Genomic DNA, 19,975 nt, shown 5'->3' with positions numbered 1-19,975 from the left:
AATGAGCTGCCAGAGGAAATGGTGGAGGCTGGTACAATTGCAATAATTAAGAGGCATTTGGATGGGTATATGAATAGGAAGGGTTTGGAGGGATATGGGCCGGGTGCTGGCAGGTGGGACTAGATTGGGTTGGGATATTTGGTCGGCATGGACAGGTTGGACCAAAGAGTCTGTTTCCGTGCTGTACGTCTCTATGACTCCATGACTCTATGACCAAGGCATCTCTGCCCCTTTTGGTATACCCTAATAGATAAGTCATATTTGGGACAGTGCTAAAAATGCTAAGGAGTGGTGGTGGGCAAAGTCTCCCTGATAGCTTGCTGAATGTCTGAGAAAATCTAATCAAGGGCTTGACTGATTGAGGACCAATTGCCTCTTGAAGCAGAATGGAAAGTATTGCTGAGGAGCAAGTCCTACAGTCGCCAGGCAGTTGTCTCTCGCATTTGTTGTTCCCAGACTCAGAGTGAATCACAATCAGCCAACGTGAGAGAAAAATAGCTGTGGAGAGGCAATAAGCAATATTGTAAATAGTGCTATAAATAGTGGTAAATAGTGTAGTGAAATAGTAAATGAGCCAGCAAGCTTTTGGTGATCCTTTTGCCTATATAGGGAAGCCTTTTTCCGGGGCTGGGGGTACTGTCTGCCAGGAGTTTCATATTTTCAGCACCAACTTGCCTAGTGGCTTCAGAACAGGACATGCTATTTGATACCATCTGCCAGTTGGTGGTACATTTAGCATACCTGACATTACAGTCACTGAAAGTCATACATTGTTCAATTGTGTGGTAAGTAGGGACATCTTTCTGGAATGATAGCAACCTGCTAGTGGCAAGTACATCTAATTAACCACTCCATAGTGTTAGGCTTCCACATTCCTTTTCCAGTGGCACTACCTACAATGAAGAGCTGCAAGCTTGAAAAGTCTGCTTCTGGTTTAATACAGTAGGTCTTACCCAAAGGAGGTTTTCAGCAGCACCCAGCCAGTGGGCTAGATCCCCACTGTCTGGATTAAACTGCACCTATCAGTCATACCACCGGGAGTAGCAATTTCTACCTTCGCTGTACAATATCTGACATGTACTGTACCAGATTAGAATAAATTTAATCATTGTTTCCAACAACATCACTGTTGATTGCACTTAAAATTACTTCATTGAAGCTATAAAGTGCTTTGAGATGTCGGAAGTCATGAAGGCATTATATAAATCTAAGTCTTTCTCTGTTTTTTTTCTGCCACAACCAAAAAATTTATTGAGCATACCACAACTATAAGAAGGATTATACAACTTTAGATGCAACTGAGTGCACATACAGTACATGTTGCAAAATATAATTTTAAAATCTTACCCTTGCTAGGTTCAGGATAATTCCAGTGTTCAGGTTCACAGCGTGATAACACTTCCACATTTTTATTTCTCGAAATTTTCACATCATAAAGTCTGGAGACATGAATAATAACTTCCAGCAATGGAGATTGATAACTTCAAATTTGGGTTATAGCTTAAAAGAAATTACAGGGCTGCTATTCCTGAGTAAAGTGTTCAGTATAGTCAAATGACAAGTTAAATTCTTTCTGGGTCATACTAACCTTTACATTGATGGTCACACAGAAAGGTTAAGATGTTTTACAAACACATGATGGAAGTTGCAAGAAATATTAGTCACTAAGTTGGACCATGAGGGGGTTGTTTTGCAAATTAACTAAACACCAAATATCATCCAACCTTTTTAATTCAAAAGGAAGAGACATGTGTCATTGCAGAGTGACAAATCTGCTGACAATTAATCTATGACATTGTAATTTCCAGTGAATAAATCTGTGCCTCAAACTGGATCAGAATAAGTGCACTTTTCAAATTAATGTTACATTTACCTGTAACAGTGCAATTATAAAAACAAAAATTCAATCCAACTGATTAAAGTTCTGTAATGCATTTCCAGCAACAGAGATTTTAAGAGACTCCTTCATCACTCACTCAGCTCATTAAAGTTACCTCAATATGTGCAGAAAGTTGAGATTTCTCCTTGTCTTTTCTCTCAAGGGACCGTTTTAGCTCTTCCACCTCAGAAAGCACAGTATTACAGTTCAGCTGTGCTCGGAGCTCCAAAATCTGCTTCTCCAACAACTGTTTCTCATGCTCTGAAATCCCAGCCACTGCAAGACATGAAACTTAACATTTAAGAAGGAGACAAAGAGAGAACAAAAAGAAAATCTACCAGTGATCACCCAACTCTCCATAATATTACAAAAACTTAAATCAAAGCTTGCTGTAAAGTCCAAAAGTTTTATGTTTTATTTTGAGCATTTTTGTAACTTCTTTAAAACAGAGATTGAAAGCTACACAAAGAAATTGTGAAACAAAACTTGGAGGACCCTCTCAAAATACTATGTGAATATCTCAAAATGGAAAGATCCATCCCAGGTTCCAGGTTCATCAACATCCCGGTTTCCAACAAAATCATCAACCCACCATGAGCAAAGTCAATGGGAGATCTGTGCACAACAATTAAACAACTTAATAGTGAAGATTTCTTAAAGACATTCCTCAAGATGTTACATTATGAGTGAACAGTAGAAACACATGAAAACTACCTCTGTCATAGAATTACAGCATAGTACAGCACAGACGGGAGCCATGCAGCCCACCCTCGTTGTACTTGCTCTTTCAAAGAGTAATTAATACAATTAATTCCAATGTCCTAGGTATGTAATTAATTCCACTCCCCCAAGACTGTAATTAACAAATCCAGACAAAACTTATTTATAGTTAAGAATATGGAACATGCTAACAAAAGTGCTTGAGGTCATTGACACACATTTGGGAGAAAGGGAAAAAGGAATTGGTGCATGTCCTAATATAGTCAGATGACAATTGAAAGGAAGTTCTTGCAGAACATAAACCATTGCATAGATATGTTGGGTTGAATGGCCTGTTAGGACGCTGTAAATTCTTCGTAATAATTTGTATGCTGAAGGATGCAGTGAACACAAGGAAAACTTGAGTGACCTGAAGGGGTAAAAATACAGTAGAGACAGATAAGATGTGGACCCCACCCCCTACCCGCAGCACCAGAAGTCACTGCATCTCATTCTACAATTAAGCTAGGTTCTAGGGCTGATGCCATTGATACTGTTCCTCATTAGCCTGCTGGATGGTGATTGTTAGGTTGTTCCAGTGAGCACAGGGGAACAGAGTTTCTCTAGAAGTCCCTAACCTTTCATTAAGACTTACAGGAAGACATCAGAAAATTTATCTTGTAGCATTTTGATGACAAAGTCTGAAAACTCTTGACTGAGTGGAGAAAAAAGATGGGGCTGTCCATTTCCCAAAATGATTGCAAAGTCTAATCACATGAAACTGAGATTACATAACAAGTGACATGCAAGTTCGGGAGTCAGAACAGCATCAACAGTAACATTGGTTACCATATGGGCATTGACTATTCACTGTCTCCTGCTAATTTTTATCTTTGTAACAGAACAGGAACTTTACATTCATTCTCCCTCATATTGTTATCCTGACAATAGTATAGAGGCTTCATGCTCATTCCACTCATTCCTTTTAATGAAAGTTTGGGAGCTGCTTGCTCACTATCCCAACATTTTCATCTTGTTAACAGTGCAGAGATTTCCTGCTCATTCTATTCACCTAACCCTTACCCATCCATACCACTCCCAGTTATAATTGGGCCTCTGGACTCAGACTCCCAGAGCAGTTGCCCAGCATTTTTTCTCCTTAGATATTATTTATTCACTAAAACTCAAATCAAATTAAATCAAAAATAAACAGGAAGATATCATTCATTGTGTGGCATAAATATGGATTTGAACACATCAGTGCCTGGCCTCTAAAAACACATGAGGAGAAAGTGAGGTCTGCAGATGCTGGAGATCAGAGATGGAAATGTGTTGCTGGAAAAGCGCAGCAGGTCAGGCAGCATCTAGGGAACAGGAGAATCGACGTTACGGGCATTAGCCCTTCTTCAGGAATAGCATCTAGGGAACAGGAGAATCGACGTTTCGGGCATTAGCCCTTCTTCATTCCTGAAGAAGGGCTAATGCCCGAAACGTCGATTCTCCTGTTCCCTAGATGCTGCCTGACCTGCTGCGCTTTTCCAGCAACACATTTCCATCTCTAAAAACACACCACCAATTCAGATGAATAATGGCCTTTTCATTTTCTACAGTTTACTTGTGTTCTATTGATCAATGAGATGTTGATGAGATGATAACGTTTGCATTCCAAGCAGAATTCTTCTTTTTAACAATTAGCAGACCTGCCCAATTGCATCATATAACAGTGCTTCAAAGTGCTCAATCCCTGCTGCTGAAGCAAAGCCAGTCAAGCAAAAAAGCCTGGGATTTATTGTCCATCCCCTCCACTGTAGTCAGCTACTACTACAGGAGGAGGAGAAAGTGAGGACTGCAGATGCTGGAGATCAGAGCTGAAAATGTGTTGCTGGAAAAGCGACAGGTCAGGCAGCCTCCAAGGAACAGGAGAATCAACGTTTCGCAATTCCTGAAGAAGGGCTTATGCCCGAAACGTCGATTCTCCTGCTCCTTGGAGGCTGCCTGACCTGCTGCGCTTTTCCAGCAACACATTTTCAGTACTACTACAGGAGCCCAACTATTGACCGAATGGACCACATACTTTGCTGTGACTTCATTAATATTTTTAAAACAAGTAATCAATCAACAAAAATGAAAATCGCTGGGAAAACACAGAAGGTCTGGCAACATCTGTGGACAGAAAGCCGGGTTAACCTGATCATACACCAAATTTGAATGGTTTAGTCTGAGGGAGTGACTGCCTCCTGAAGCGAAGTTTCCAGGTAACTTTCCTACTCTCTGATGTTGCACAATGTCCATGGCTCAAACTCCAGCTCCTTAACTTCAATATGAAACTCCTCAAACTACAAACCAGATAAATCTTTGATGAAATTTCAGTAATTTTATGATTAACCACAACTAATGCTGTTTTTTATTTCAGATTTAATGTGTCTTATTTATGTACTTAATTTCCCCAACCTCCATTTCTGAATCATGAGTCTAAAACAGAAGTCTGGCAAAAGCTCAAATAATGTCCTGTGACTGGAACAGCTTGTACTACACTCCATCATATAGGACTTCCTAACTTAATCATCTTACTTATACTCTTCACTGGGTGAAATCAGATTAAATCAAATGACGGCTGTCAACAGGATGATGAATTTCCTGTTGTCGTAGTAACTTTGTAACTAGCCTAGAACACAGATATGTACGAAGGAAAAGTCCAAGACCTCAAATTTGTATTAGCGGATCTTTCAGAGTAAGTAAACTTCTTTTAAAGACTTGATGTTGGTCTTCAAATTAATATATGGTGCAACTACGACTGAAGTAAACAATATTTAAGGTTACAATGAATTTAGGAGTAGACAACAAGTGTAAAATTCCCACAACCAAAGATAAGAACTAATAAAAATATGACTAGTCTCCCCACAGGTGGAACAAGTGGACTAGATTCCTACTGACATATCAATCCGCATGAGAAGGGGAAATGTGCAAACTAAAGGAGAATTATACAGGTCTATAGCACAGCAAAAGATCCTTCAGCCCATTGAGTCTATACCAATCAAAACAACCACCTAACAATTCTAATCCCATTTTCTAACACTGGGCCCATAGCCTTGCATGCCTTGGCATCATCCCACATCTAAATACTTCCTAAATGTTATGAGGGTTTCTGCTTCTGCCACCCTTACAGGCAGTGAATTCCAGATTCCCACCATCCTCTGGGTGAAAAAAGTTCCTCCTTACATCTCCTCTAAAGCTTTTGCCCCTTATCTTAAAATCTATAACACCTGGTCATTGGTCCCTCTGTGAAGAGAAAAAGTTTCTGTCTATACTATTAATGCTCCTCATTGTTTTATACATCTCAGTCATGTTCCACCTCAGCCTCCAGTGCTCTGAGGTAAACAACCCCAGTCTATCCAATTTCTTTCTCTCTCTCTCTTCATAACTAATATTATGCAGTCAAGGCAATGTCTAAATAAATCTCCTCTGAACCCTCTCCAGTGCAATTACATTCCTCCTAAAAGGTGAATTACAGAACTGCACACAACAGCTGAGGCCTCAACAATGTTTTATACAGTTCCAACATAACATTTCTGCTCTTAAACTCTATGCCTCACTAATAAAGCCAAGTATCCCAAATGACTTCTGGACCACTTTATCTACCTGTCTCACTACCTTAAAAACCACTGAATATGCATAATATTATGGACTAGGCCAGACCACTCTAAACATTCTTGAGCAGGCAATCCAGACTGTAACTTTGCAATTTATTTCAGGAAGTGGACAGTGAAAATTACCCGGAGTACGTGAGCTAAGTAGACCACTAGGTTTTAAAAACAGACAGAAATTTATTCATAGAATTACGAAAGAAACACAAACTACAGAATAAAGAACCTCTAGGGAACTCAATCTATCCAAATTAGACTTAATTATGCTGTTTCGAATGTACACAACAGTCCCAATAAGCAAACCCCCTTAAAACACAGTTAAAAAAATGGAACAGATGCTTACAGGTTGAAGTTAAAAGGGCAGAAAGAGGGAGTGAGTTTCCACACAGCTCACTGTTGAACTCCTAACTAGGTCTGAACTGAATTTCTCAGCTAGAGAGCTGACCACTCCCCTTTCATTATACAGGTCACTTCTAAAACATGACCACTTTGGCTTGAAGTCTCATCTGTTTACATATAAACAAAAAGGCCTCTCAATACCCTTTAATCCCTATACCAAACCAGTCCAATCAGAACCGGGAGCTAGTTTATGGCCCCTCTAAAAAAAAACCAAGGACACAGTATCTTTGACAAAGGGAACAGCTTTTAGAAAAAAGGGACCAGCTTTGTGACAACATGAAGGTCCCTCTGATCCTTGGTGCTTCCCACGATCTTACCATTCATCATTCATTGTCTTGCCTTGTTTCTCCTGCCCAAGTGCATCACCTCACAGTTGTCCTGATGGAATCCTGTTTATTACTGATCAGCCCAACTGACTAGCCCATCCTGTAATCTAAGGCTATCCTCCCTACTATTTACCACCTCACCAATTTTCATATTATCTGCAAACTTACTTCCTGCATTCAGGTTTTCCTGCCACTCAGATGCAATTCATCAGATTTTCTGTGATCCCATGGGCTCTTACCTTCCCTATTAGTCTCCCACATGGGATCTTATGAAAAGCCTTGCTGAAGTCCAAACTGACTACATCGAATGCAGTGCCCTCATCTACATACCTATCACCGCTTCAAAAAATTCAATCAAATTGACAGATGTGACCATCCATTAACAAAACCATGCTGACTGTTCTTGATTAATCCCTGCCTTTCCAAGTACAGATTAATTCCGTCCCATAGAGTTTCTTCCAATAGTTTCTCCATCACTGAGATCAGACCAACTGGCCTGGACTTTCCTGGTTTGTCCCTTGTTCGCTGTAGTAACAGACATCTTTGTGAAGGAATCAGAGCAACACAATCCTCCCAAAACTGAGAATCAGACAAGTGGCTCGGTAAACAAAGAAGAGTAGAAAGCTTGATCCCAAAAGGGCTTTTATTGCTTTGGATTTTATGCATATAATTGCAAGTCTGACTGATAATACAGTCCAGGTGCAATACAGAATGCAGCACTGGTGGTGAGACATTATCCAAAATCTTAGCTACATACTCCTCAGATGGACCAAAAAGGTCCCATGGCACTGTTTTAAAGATAAAAGGGAATTTCTCCCCGATCAATATTTATACCTTGACCAATGTATAAGGAAACCAATTTACTTATTCATTATCTATTTATTTGAGGCATCTTACGTATGCAAAATGATACCTCACCATAGAATCAGCCCATTCAGCCCATCAAATCCACACAGACTCTCTAAAGAGCATCCCACCCAGACCCACGTCCCCATCCTATCCCTGTAACCCTGCATTTTCCATGGCTAATCCACCTAGCGTACACATCCCTGAACATCTCCAACATTATTACACCAACACATAATCTGGTTATTTCTGTAAAAACAGGCATGCAACAGAAGCTTTCCATCTTGTGCTCATCAGGACAGAATGACAGGAACACCAACATTTCAATGTGAAATATTTATACTGCATGACAAAAAGGTGTTGAATGGTTGGCAAGTGAACTCTGAAATGTCAAGTTATTGCCATGGAGAACGCACAGGGGCAACAGTTTTTCTTAAGATTTTATTTCAAACCAGCAAGTCATTGTAATTGGGTAAGATGTCACCATGGGAAATGCCCCAGGGAAACACTGCACCCCCGAGCTTTGTTCAGGGAAAAAGCACAACGCCTGGATATGTTCTTGTTGTTTACAGAGAACAAGGCTTTGTGTGAGAATATATGCAGCTTCTGACAAGCATAAGCGAGCCCCATTACAAGTCTGACTGATAATCTTGAAATGATTTTTGGGGTTCCATAACTGAATTGTCACATTGTGAATGGAAACGTTTTCATGATTGCTATATCTTAAACCTAGCTATTCTGAAATGTGGTGAAACTTTAATTAACTTAAAGAGCAGCACTCACACAAGTACTTATGAGTGTACAAGAATTACACAAACAACAAAGACGCTGGTGTCTTGTACCTGCGACATACTGTGTAGCAGAGATGACGGAATGAATGTTTGCGGTGATGCTTAGCGTACCAAACAAGCAGGCTGCTATGTCCTGATCAGTGTTAAGCATCTCGGATGTAGTTGGAACTTCACTCATCGAAAAATTGGAGGCTTGTTCTGACTTGTGCCTGACTTGTGCCTTGTAGGTGGTGGGCAGGGTTTGAAGAATTAGGACATAAGCTATACAATCCAGAAACCCAACACTTTCACCTGTTTAGGTGACCCTAGTATCTATATAGCTGATTAAGTTCACTTTCTTAGTCCTTCTTTGTCTAAATATGTGGTGAATATTAATTGTCACTTATTGTGTGTGTGCAATCATCAGCGAACATCCCCACTTGAGCTCATCCCAGAATCACAGAATTATTACAGTGTAAAAGCATGCCATGTGGCTCATTTTGTATGCATTTGTGATGGAGGGAAGACCATTGATGAAGCAGCTGACAATGTTCATGCCTCACACACTGTCCTGCAGCAATATCTTGTGGCTGAGATGATTGGTCTCCAACAACCACAGCCATCACCTCAAGCTTCAAATAACCATAAGCCAGGATGAAGAAACAAGGCCCAAGGCAAAATTTGTTCAGGGACATGATTTATTTAAGTTAATTAAAGTTTCACCATATTTCAGAATAGCTAAGTTTAAGATACAGCAATTATGAAAACATTTCCATTTATAATATGACAATTCAGTACAAATTAAATTATGTCACACCATTTCGATATTTGATACTGAAAGCTATTGAAACCCATATGACTTGGTGCTTTAACTATCTACCATCTTGACCTAGTACTAAGTTCATTGTGATGCGAATGATAGGTTGAAGGAAGCTCATGTAGTGTATAAACTTTGACATGGGTCGGCTTATATATGTACATTCTACATAATGCTATCTAAGATCAATTAAAATCTGTTTTGCAGGATCCAATCTCTCCAAAGACATTTTAGACATAATTACTTTGAAGACAGAGCATAGAACATTACAGTGCAGTACTGCGGCCCTCAATGTTGCGCCAACATGTGGAACCAATCTGAAACCCATCTAACCTACACTATTCCATTTTCATCCATATGTTTAGCCAATGACCATTTAAATGCCCTTAATGTTGGTGAGTCTATTACTGTTGCAGGCAGTGCGTTCCACACACCTATAACTCTCTGAAACTAACTCTGACGTCTGTCCTATATCTATCACCCCTCAATTTAAAGCTATGTCCCCTTGTGCTAGCCATCACCATCCGAGGAAAAAGGCTCTCACTGTCCACCTTCTCCAACCCTCTGATCATCTTGTATGTCTCTATTAAGTTACCTCCTAACCTTCTTCTCTCTAATGAAAACAGCCTCAAGTCCCTCAGCCATTCCTCATAAGACCTTCCCTCCAGAGCAGGCAACATCTTGGTAAATCTCCTCTGCACCCTTCCCAATGCTTCCCCAAATTTCCTATAATGTGGCAACCAGAACTGTACACAATACTCCAAGTGCGGCCGCACCAGAGTTTTGTACAGCTGAGCATGACCTCATGGATCCAAAACTCAATCCCTCTACCTATAAAAACTAATACACCGTACACCTTCTTAACAACCCTATCAACCTGGATGGCAACTTTCAGGGATCTATGCGAATGCTCTTCAGGAGGCTTTAAACTAATTCAGCAGGGGGATGGGAACCTGAATTGTAGCCCCAGTGTACAAGAGGTTAAGAGTAGTGAGGTCATGAATAAGGTTTCAAGGTCACAGGAGTATACCAGCAGGTGGTTTGAAGTGTATCTACTTCAACGCCAGGAGCATCCAGAATAAGGTGGGCATGGGTTGGTACTTGGTACTTGCAGCATTGGTTGGTACTTGGTACTTCGATGTTGTGGCCATTTTAGAGACAAGGATAGAGCAGGGACAGGAATGGTTGTTGCAAATTCCGGGGTTTAGCTGTTTCAGTAAGATCGGTGAAGGTGGTAAAAGAGGGGGAGGTGTGGCATTGTTAGTTAAGGACAGTATTATAGTGGCAGAAAGGACATTTGATGATGACTCATCTACTGAGGTAGTATGGGCTGAGGTTCCAAACAGGAAAGGAGGTCACCCTGTTGGGAGTTTTTTATAGGGCTCCAAAAGGTTCCAGTGATATGGAGGAAAGGATTACAAAGATGATTCTGGATAGGAGCGAAAGTAACAGGGTAGCTGTTACTTTCCAAAAATTGACTGGAAACGCTATAGTTTGAGTACTTTAGTTGGGTCAGTTTTTGCAGGAGGCTTTCCTGACACAGTATGTAGACAGACTAACAAGGGACAAGGCCACACTGGATTTGGTACTGGGTAATGAACCAAGCCAGGTGTTAGATTTGGAGGTAGGCATATACCGCAGGTCAAGAGATATAGCTGGGGGAAAGGCAACTATGAGGCGATTAGGCAAGATTTAGGATGCATAGGATGGGAAAGGAAACTGCAGGGGATGGACACATGGTCTTTACACTGGGTGGGGGAGTCCAGAACTAGAGGGCATCATTTTAGGGTGAGAGGGGAAAGATATAAAACGTTTTCACACAGAGAGTGGTGCGCGTGTGGAGTGGGCTGCCAGAGGAAGTACAATTGCAATATTTAAAAGGCATCTGGATGGGTTTATGAATATGGAGTGTTTGGAGGGATATGGGCCTGGTGCTGGCAGGTGGGACTAGATTGAGTTGGGATATCTGGTCGCATGGATGAGTTGGACCGAGAGGTCTGTTTCTGTGCTGTACATCTCTATGATTCTTTGACTCTATAATTGAAATGTGCAGCTTATTCAAGGAACAGCTACTGCATGTCCTTGATAAGTATGCACCTGTCAGGGAGGGAGGAAGTGGTCAATAGAGGGAACTGTGGTTTACTAAAGAAGTGGAATCTCTTGTCAAGAGGAAGGAGGAGGCTTATATAAAGATGAGACATGAAGGCTCAGTTAGGGTGCTTGAGTGTTACAAGCTAGCCAGAAAAGACCTAAAGAGAGAATTAAAAAGAGCCAGGTGGGGACATGAGAAGTCATTGGTAGGTAGGATCAAGGAAAACCCTAAAACTTTTGATAGGTATGTCAGAAATAAAAGAATGACTGGAGTAAGATAGGACGTAAAAACAATGAGTGCAGATGCTGGAAACCAGATTCTGGATCAGTGATGCTGGAAGAGCACAGCAATTCAGGCAGCATCCGACGAGCAGCAAAATCGACGTTTCAGGCAAAAGCCCTTCATCAGGAATAAAGGCAGAGAGCCTGAAGCGTGGAGAGATAAGCTAGAGGAGGGTGGGGATGGGGAGAAAGTAGCATAGAGTACGGCAGACTGTAGAGAGGTTAGGTGCCGGCGCATTGCTGCAAGCGTGGAGCGAAGGATCTTGAAGGAGAACTGTTGATGGTGTTTTTGAATCTGTAGTCTGTACTGTTTGTCCTGTTCGGGTCCGAACTCTGCTGGTTTAAAGGGCAGATTGTAGAGAGGTTAGGTGCTGGCGCATTGCTACTTTCTCCCCACCTCCACCCTCCTCTAGCTTATCTCTCCACGCTTCAGGCTCTCTGCCTTTATTCCTGATGAAGGGCTTTTGCCCGAAACGTCGATTTTGCTGCTCGTCGGATACTGCCTGAATTGCTGTGCTCTTCCAGCACCACCGATCCAGAAAATAGAGTAAGATAGGGCCAGTTGAGGACAGTAGTGGGAGGTTGTGTGTGGAGCCCGAAGAGATAGGAGGAGCACTAAATGAATACTTTTCGCCAGTATTCACACAGGAAAAAGACAATGTTGTCAAGTAGAATACTGAGATACAGGCTATTAGACTAGACGGGATTGAGGTTCATAAGGAGGAGGTGTTAGCATGTCTGTAAAGTGTGAAAATAGATAAGTCCCTGTGCCAGATGGGAGTTATCCTGATGACCACTTTGCACAAGGCATTATTTCAAACACATCAATAAGACACATCAATAAGATAACTAAATCTTATCTGATGGTCTTCATTAAAGAAGAATCAGCAAAACTTCTGGGAATTTATTTTCTGAGAATGGTGCTACCAACTTCAACACATGCCCAAACCAGCAGTTTTATGAAAACTAACTAGCGTCCCATTTGGAAGGTAGCAACACAATGCAACCTTCACTTAGGATAACACTGCATTAGATTAGATTAGATTCTCTACAGTGTGGAAACAAGCCCTCCGGCCCAATAAGTCCATACCAACCCTCCGAAGAGCAACCCACCCAGACCCTAAATTTACCCCTGACTAATCCACCTAACACTATGGGCAATTGAGCATGGCCAATTCACCTAACCTGCACATCTTTGGATTGTGGGAGGAAACCGGAGCACCGGGAGGAAACCCACGAGGACACGGGGAGAATGTGCAAACTCCACACAAACAGCTGCCCAAGGTGGGAATTGAACCCGAGTCCCTGGTGCTATGAGGCACAGGGCTAACCACTGAGCCACCGTGCCATCCATCTTAATTACATAAAACATGGTAGAGTGAATTTAAGTGGAAGATTTGAATTATTGTTGCCTTTTAATAGCCAAAATATGCAAAGCTTTGGAATATTTGGAAAGAGATATATGCAATACTTTCAATATCAAAACATGCAAAAGGTAATAAACAGAATGTATTACAGTGGAGTGCAAACTGATAATGTTGTGCTTAGATATTGCAAAACCAAGGTCCATGTTACTCAACAATATTGGATTATTCAATTCAGTTTATACCACATCACAAACATGACAATCCAACACTGGAGAAAGGAACCCAGAGTCTTCTTAGGTTGAATGAAATGCTCAGGAAGACTAAAGAAGATTAACTGCAATGCTGGGGATAGACCTTACTAACAAAATAAACACATTATGCTCAGATAACGTTTAGTTAAGCAAAACGAAGATCATAGGAAGACCAAACTTAAATAAGCAAATTAAAGCATTTGAAAGAATTGTTTTACTTAACTAAACGTCTCCCAGACAGCAAAAAAAGAGGAAATAAAAAATTTGAGTTTTGAAGGGAGCTTGTATACTTATCTTGATTATCTGTCTGTTCCTATAACTTATGTCTTATATCATGTCTTCCAAAATGTTATTTTTTTATAAATTAGAATGTTTTATAAATCTTACAAAATACTATAAATAGAAAATTTCACCAGACAAATAGTGTCTTTGACAAAATTCAAAACTAAGTAATTTTTAAAAATTGTATATCATGTGTGGACTTCATTGAAAGGCTAGTAATTACTGCTAGTCCCTGACAAGATCATGATGAGTTGTCTATTTGAATCGTTTTACTTCTCATGTTAAAGATACTCCAACAATACTGATGGGGGGGGAGACCATAAGACATAGGAGCAGAAGTAAGGCCATTCTGCCCATCGAGACATTCAATGATTTTGACCCAGTGATGATTAAGCGACATCGATATATCTCCAAGGCAGGATGGTGTCTGACTTGGACAGAAACTTGCTGATGGTTGGTTTTCATGTGCTTGCCACCTTGTTCTTCTAGATGCTGAGGTTTAGAAGGTGCCGCTGAAGGAGCTTTGGCAAGTTCATTCAATCAGAAAAGTTACAACCCAGGAAGGGGCCTGACTTCATTCAGCCTGACTTGTCCACAGCTGCTGCAGTGTATCTTATTGATTGTACACACAGCATCTGGTGGTCAAGTGAGTAAATGTTTAAGGCAGTGGACTAAAGTCCATCACTCTGCTAAAGCTCACAATACTGTCATGGTCTCATACTCACTATCATTGAAATCAAGTGCTGCTTAAACTCATTTTTGACTGATTTCTACCTGAAAAAACTGCATTGTAATCTGATGCAGAAACCAGCAAATATATCAATGAGAAAAATGCGGTAGATGTGGCTGACTTATCACTTACCTCTTTGGTTCAGTCTGCCATCCTCCTCTACGCCACGATATCTTCGTTGCTGTGATTCTGAAATTCTATGTTGCAAGGTTGCTCGTTCTTGTTCAGTCTTCAACAGTTGAGACCGCAAATCATCTATCTAAATTCACAGATAAGACTCAGTGGATCAGCAGAGCATTACCATTTTTGCATTTCGTATCTTTTCAAAACGCATGTGTTTTCTGTGCTCAGCAGCAGAAGTGTCCAGCAGTTAAATAGAAGATTGCAACAAGTTTATAACTTGAGCAATGAACAATGGAGAAATAAAAAATATTATCTGGCATCTTCTTTCAGAAATAGTTTTGAATATACTCCATCAATACAGGAGTAAAATGTGACAGACGCCAAATAATGGTTCAATCAAGGAACCACAGCTAGCTTCTGTGAAGCAAACACAGCTGGAAATGAATTACATGTAAAAGTCTTGCAGTTATTTGGTGTCTAAAACAGCAGGAGATAGAATATTAACAAAAATAAAGATGTTTTTTGAGATTAATGCATTCCAGTTATGGTCAAACATAAAACAGAAAAATAAACCACAGGAAACAAAAATACATCAGGATCCAAGAGAGTTTCATTAGAATGCCTGACATCATTTAGCAACTATTTGCATTTATGTAGCACATTTAATATTGTAAAACTTTCACTAGAGTGCTCAGACAATATTTTACACAGCCATATATGGAGGCATTAGGATATCACCAAAAGCTCAGTCCACATAATAGACTTTAATGGGCATTCCAAAAGGAGCAAGAGCAGCTGACCAGAGCAGAGGTTTAGGGAGGGAAATCCAGAGGACAAAGTAACAACGAAGGGGAAGGCCATAGAGGGATATAAACACAAGGATAAGAATTTTAAATCTGAGCCATTACTGGACTAGGAGCCAGTGCAGGTGAGCCAGCACAGGGGTGATAGTGAACGAGAGATCAATACCAAGCAGATTTTTTTTAGATTAGATTCCCTACAGTTTTGAAATAGGCCCTTCGGCCGAATAAGTCCACACTGACCCTCTGAAGAGTAACCCACCCAGATTCATTTCCCTACATTTACCCCTGACAAATGTGCCTAACACTATTAGCATGGTCAATCCACCTGACCTGCACATCTTTGTGATTGTGGGAGGAAACCGGAGCACCCGGAGGAAACCCACGCAGACACGGGGAGAATGTGCAAACTCACAGGGTCACAGTAATAGACTCGCCAACTTTAAGGACATTTAAATAGTCATTGGATAGGCATATGGACAAGAATGGAATAGTGTAGGTTAGATGGGCTTCAGGCTGGTTCCACAGATTGGCGCAACATTGAGGGCCGAAGGGCCTGTACTGCGCTGTTATGTTCTATGTTCCATGTCATCGTGGGAATCTGTTTGGATTGTTAAAGTATTATGATCAAAGTGAATAAACACTGAAAAAAAATTTTTGTTTTTCTTTCTGAAGAATCAGAAATTGATTTTTTTTTTACTCCTTAGTGGAAAGACTTATAAATTGGAAAGCTTTTGGTTTCAGTTTGCACTGCACAGAGTTGTCAGCCAAAATTACATATTAAAGTTAGAGTTTGCTGTTGAAACAGCTTATGCTTCTTGTTTATACATGAAAGTCCAACTTGTAACTGAACAATGTTTATGCTGTTGCTACAGCAAACCTTGCTGTCCAAGTTTTAGTATTGTTCGCCACAATTGTTAGGGAGGAGAGGCTTTATTCTACACAGTGAGAATAGTTATAACTACATAAATCCCCTAAGGATAAAAGAGAACAATAAAAATGTCTTTCTTCACTTCACAGGAATAGCTGAGCATTAGGTAATTTCTCCACTATACCTGACAGGCAAGTGTCTCTCGGCTTCCTTCTGACTGCTCCAACTTCCGGCGTGTACGATCAAGCTCTTGTTCAATCTTAATATATGATGCAAAGAAAAAATAAGTATACAAATGTTGTTATTATGCCGTAAACCTCCTGTAGCGTTACTTGCTCTGAACTCTGTGGTTCAGAGCACTGCTGATCTTTCTTTTTGACTTGACTGGTTCCCCCCTCATAATACACTTCTCTCAACAGAAAAATCTAGGACCACTGTGCCTACTCAAACTGTTGACGTCAGACCACAACTTTAACAGGTTGTCTATTTCAGGCCAGTATCATATCCTTATTTTGAAATAAAAAATGGCTATTTTGAAATTCATAAAAAGCATCTGGCAGAACAGTTACACAGAAATGGAGGATTTTCAAGTTCTAACTATAAGAGTATATAACTCTATATTGAGTTTTTTAAAAAATGCATTAAAAAATTCTTGCATTTTAGACAAAGCTACCAATTTGTTTTTAAGCATCTCAAAACACATACAAGACAGCGATGACGGCATTTCTGCTTCATAGCACCTTGGAACCTTGTGTTAACATTAAAGGTGCTACATAAATCCAAGTTGCCATTGCAATGATTCTTTTGACAGTTCACATTCTGCTGAGAACACTTCAGAAGGCATTTAGAGACAACCAATTAGTTGACTAATATTCCCTGATGAAAATCACATTCTGCACTTTTAGGAATAAACCTGATGGGAAAATAAATATTAAAGTACATGAGTCAGCTAGACACAATCCTTTTCTTGGAGGCATGGGATTGAATCAAGTCTAGACGGATTGAGACAAGAGCGTCTCTTCAGTCTACCGGTTTGATTTGAATTTGGATTGAATTTGGGCAGTTTTCAACCCAGTTGCTATTGTTGCCATACGTCTGATGAAATGCACCCAATTGTCATTAATGGCACTATCATTCAGTAGGAGCACTAGATGGTTGTGTACATAAGTGTCTGTGGTGTAGCAAAGCATTTTCAAGAGGTCAGGGCTGTAAAGCAGTGTTGACGTAGAGTTGCAGTAGCTTTCCCAGCCTGGAAGTGAACAATGATCAAGTACTAGAACTGTTCCATTTCCATCCACTAAGATTCCCAACTCACCCCCTCCCCCGCCCCCTACTAAATTCAGCAACATTTTCACAATAAAATTATTTTGTAAAAAGTGTTTCCTTGTTTGTTTGCAAATTTTTATTGAGCACACGATGTCGGGAATGCTTGATGAGATGAACTCCACTCCAGCCGATTCACATTCCATGGTTAATATTATGGTTCAAAATTTGTTGTCAAAATCAATGTAGCTGATAGCACTCAACATTATTTATACACAAATTTCAAAGCATATTCAAACAAGGTCAAATGTAAGGTTGAGAACATCCAAAGGTTGCTACCTGAAATGTGCCACTCCACTGTGAGCTTCATCAAAACAAAATCAATTGATCTAGCTCATCATCAAAATGATTGCATGATATGAAATTTCAATATTTGCACAGCAGGTACAGACAAAAGCAGTAGTCCGAATGGTCTTAATGGAGTAAGATGTAGTATTTACGACCAGCCAATCTCCCTGACACTATAAATTAATTATTGCAAGGGTGGATCTCATTTGTTCCAATTTTAGTTGTTGTTGGAAAGATTTTAGAATATTAAAGAAAACCTTTTAAAAAATGCTTGTTGATTCATTTTTCATCAAACTTTCATTACCTCTCTATTTATCTTCCTCTAACTGATACAACGTTGAATTCGCCAATTTTAATTTACTCTTGCCTATCAGTTCTTTAACTGCTAATTTTATAATCCTTTAATCTGATTGGTTAAGGAGTCTAATTCACTCAAGTGCTGGACACCAGATTTCCTTCCAAGAGACATTATCAAGTCACATATAAAGCACCAAACCATTTTAAAAATCTAACTGTGCAAACAGGTCCAAGTAACACAGACATCATTAGATTCATTCCAACCGGAAGTTATAGGCAATGAGTTCTATTTGGCAATTACTTTAAAATTCAGTTGAAACAATTGCCGTAAAATAAAGATAATCCCTCCAGTGATTTCACATTATTACAATTTGTTCATTTGTGAAAGAAAAGCAACAGCAGTATCATTGCTCTGATATTCTACTTGCATTTAAAAATTGAGGAAGCTTCATAACTTGAAAGCTCCATTAACACAGAAAATAACTTTTTTTTTATTTAAACACAATGCCAGTGTACTGCGGTTCCCCAATACGTCTGCAACTGTGAGCTAATTGTCTGTAGTTCCAAAGAATCCATTCTTCATAATTTGTATTTAAAATAATATATATATGCCTAACTACAGCAATTATAGCAATGATTGCCCAAAGTGTACAATGTGTTCTTTTGAATTGGATTACATTAGAATTGTAGAAATACTGCATGAATCATTGGCAACTCATGGAAAATGACAATGCATTCACATCACACCCATTAAGAAACCTATGGGATAATCTCAAAAATTTGATTTTAATCATAAATTTACAGCAATTTGAGTTTTAGACAACTTGTCATTATTAACATATAAAAGCTAGATTGCTCATATTTATGTTATCTTCTCTCAGAGGGTTGCAAATCTTTCGAATTCCAAACCGTGGAGGGTTGTTGAGTATATCAAAGGCTGAGATCAAGAGAGTTTTGGACTCAGAAGAGAGTTAAGAAATGTGGGGATTGGCAGGGAAAATGGAATTAAGATCAAGGATCAGCCACCATTTTATTAAACAACAATGCTTTCTCGAGAGGGTGTGTGTGACATTCTATCCCTCTTACTTATGAATCACATTTGGGGAAGTACTTCTACCATGGCCTTTGATTTTACATTGTATTCAAAGCAATGCTGGAATGTATTGTTTGACCAATCCTTATTTCAACTCAAAGGCATGCTTATTCATCAGAGTCTGAAAAGTTCACTTCTCCTTATAAATCCCATAAGCTAATTTAATATTTTTAGTACAGATTAATAAATCACACATCAATTAAACTGTAATTGACTAAAGTGAAAGCTCCAGTGTCATAAATTTTCAATGCGAGAATGCCAAGTTCAAGTGTGTTAGACATTCACCATCCTTATTCTGAATCAGTGGTGCTGGAAGAGCACAGCAAGTCAGGCAGCATCCAACGAGCAGCAAAATCGACGTTTCGGGCAAAAGCCCTTCATCAGGAATAAAGGCAGAGAGCCGGAAGCGTGGAGAGATAAGCTAGAGGAGGGTGGGGGTGGGGAGAAAGTAGCATAGAGTACCGAGTTTGTTTCACGACATGGTTGAAGAACAACAGTAGAGTAGAAACTGTTTCAAACCCAGCTGGTGCATGTATTCAGGCTTCTGTACCTTCTCTATATTGGGGAGACAGGCCGCCTACTTGCGGAACGGTTCAGAGAACATCTCTGGGACACCCGGACCAACCAACCCAACCACCCCATGGCTCAACACTTCAACTCCCCCTCCCACTCCACCAAGGACATGCAGGTCCTTGGACTCCTCCATTGCCAGACCATAGCAACACGACGGTTGGAGGAAGAGCGCCTCATCTTCCGCCTAGGAACCCTCCAACCACAAGGGATGAACTCAGATTTCT

General features: G+C 40.1%; 1 protein-coding gene across 5 annotated transcripts in view; it reads right to left on the bottom strand.

Moving 5' to 3' along the window:
* LOC122553367 (centrosomal protein of 128 kDa) overlaps positions 1-19,975 on the bottom strand; it is a 407,594-nt gene that overhangs the window by 286,374 nt on the left and 101,245 nt on the right. For all 5 annotated transcript variants that reach the window (XM_043696980.1, XM_043696981.1, XM_043696985.1 and 2 more), the window contains exons 10-12: positions 16,362-16,436; positions 14,516-14,642; positions 1,995-2,155 (exon numbers count right to left, since the gene is read on the bottom strand). In XM_043696980.1, coding sequence (XP_043552915.1) covers positions 1,995-2,155; positions 14,516-14,642; positions 16,362-16,436 — 363 coding nt within the window. The remainder of the gene's footprint in view (positions 1-1,994; positions 2,156-14,515; positions 14,643-16,361; positions 16,437-19,975) is intronic.

The sequence above is a fragment of the Chiloscyllium plagiosum genome, chromosome 10 (genome assembly GCF_004010195.1).
Source record: "Chiloscyllium plagiosum isolate BGI_BamShark_2017 chromosome 10, ASM401019v2, whole genome shotgun sequence".
In the NCBI taxonomy this organism is placed as follows: Eukaryota; Metazoa; Chordata; class Chondrichthyes; order Orectolobiformes; family Hemiscylliidae; genus Chiloscyllium; species Chiloscyllium plagiosum.
Note: the sequence above shows the minus strand (reverse complement) of the source record. Positions and strands in the feature narration are given on the sequence as shown.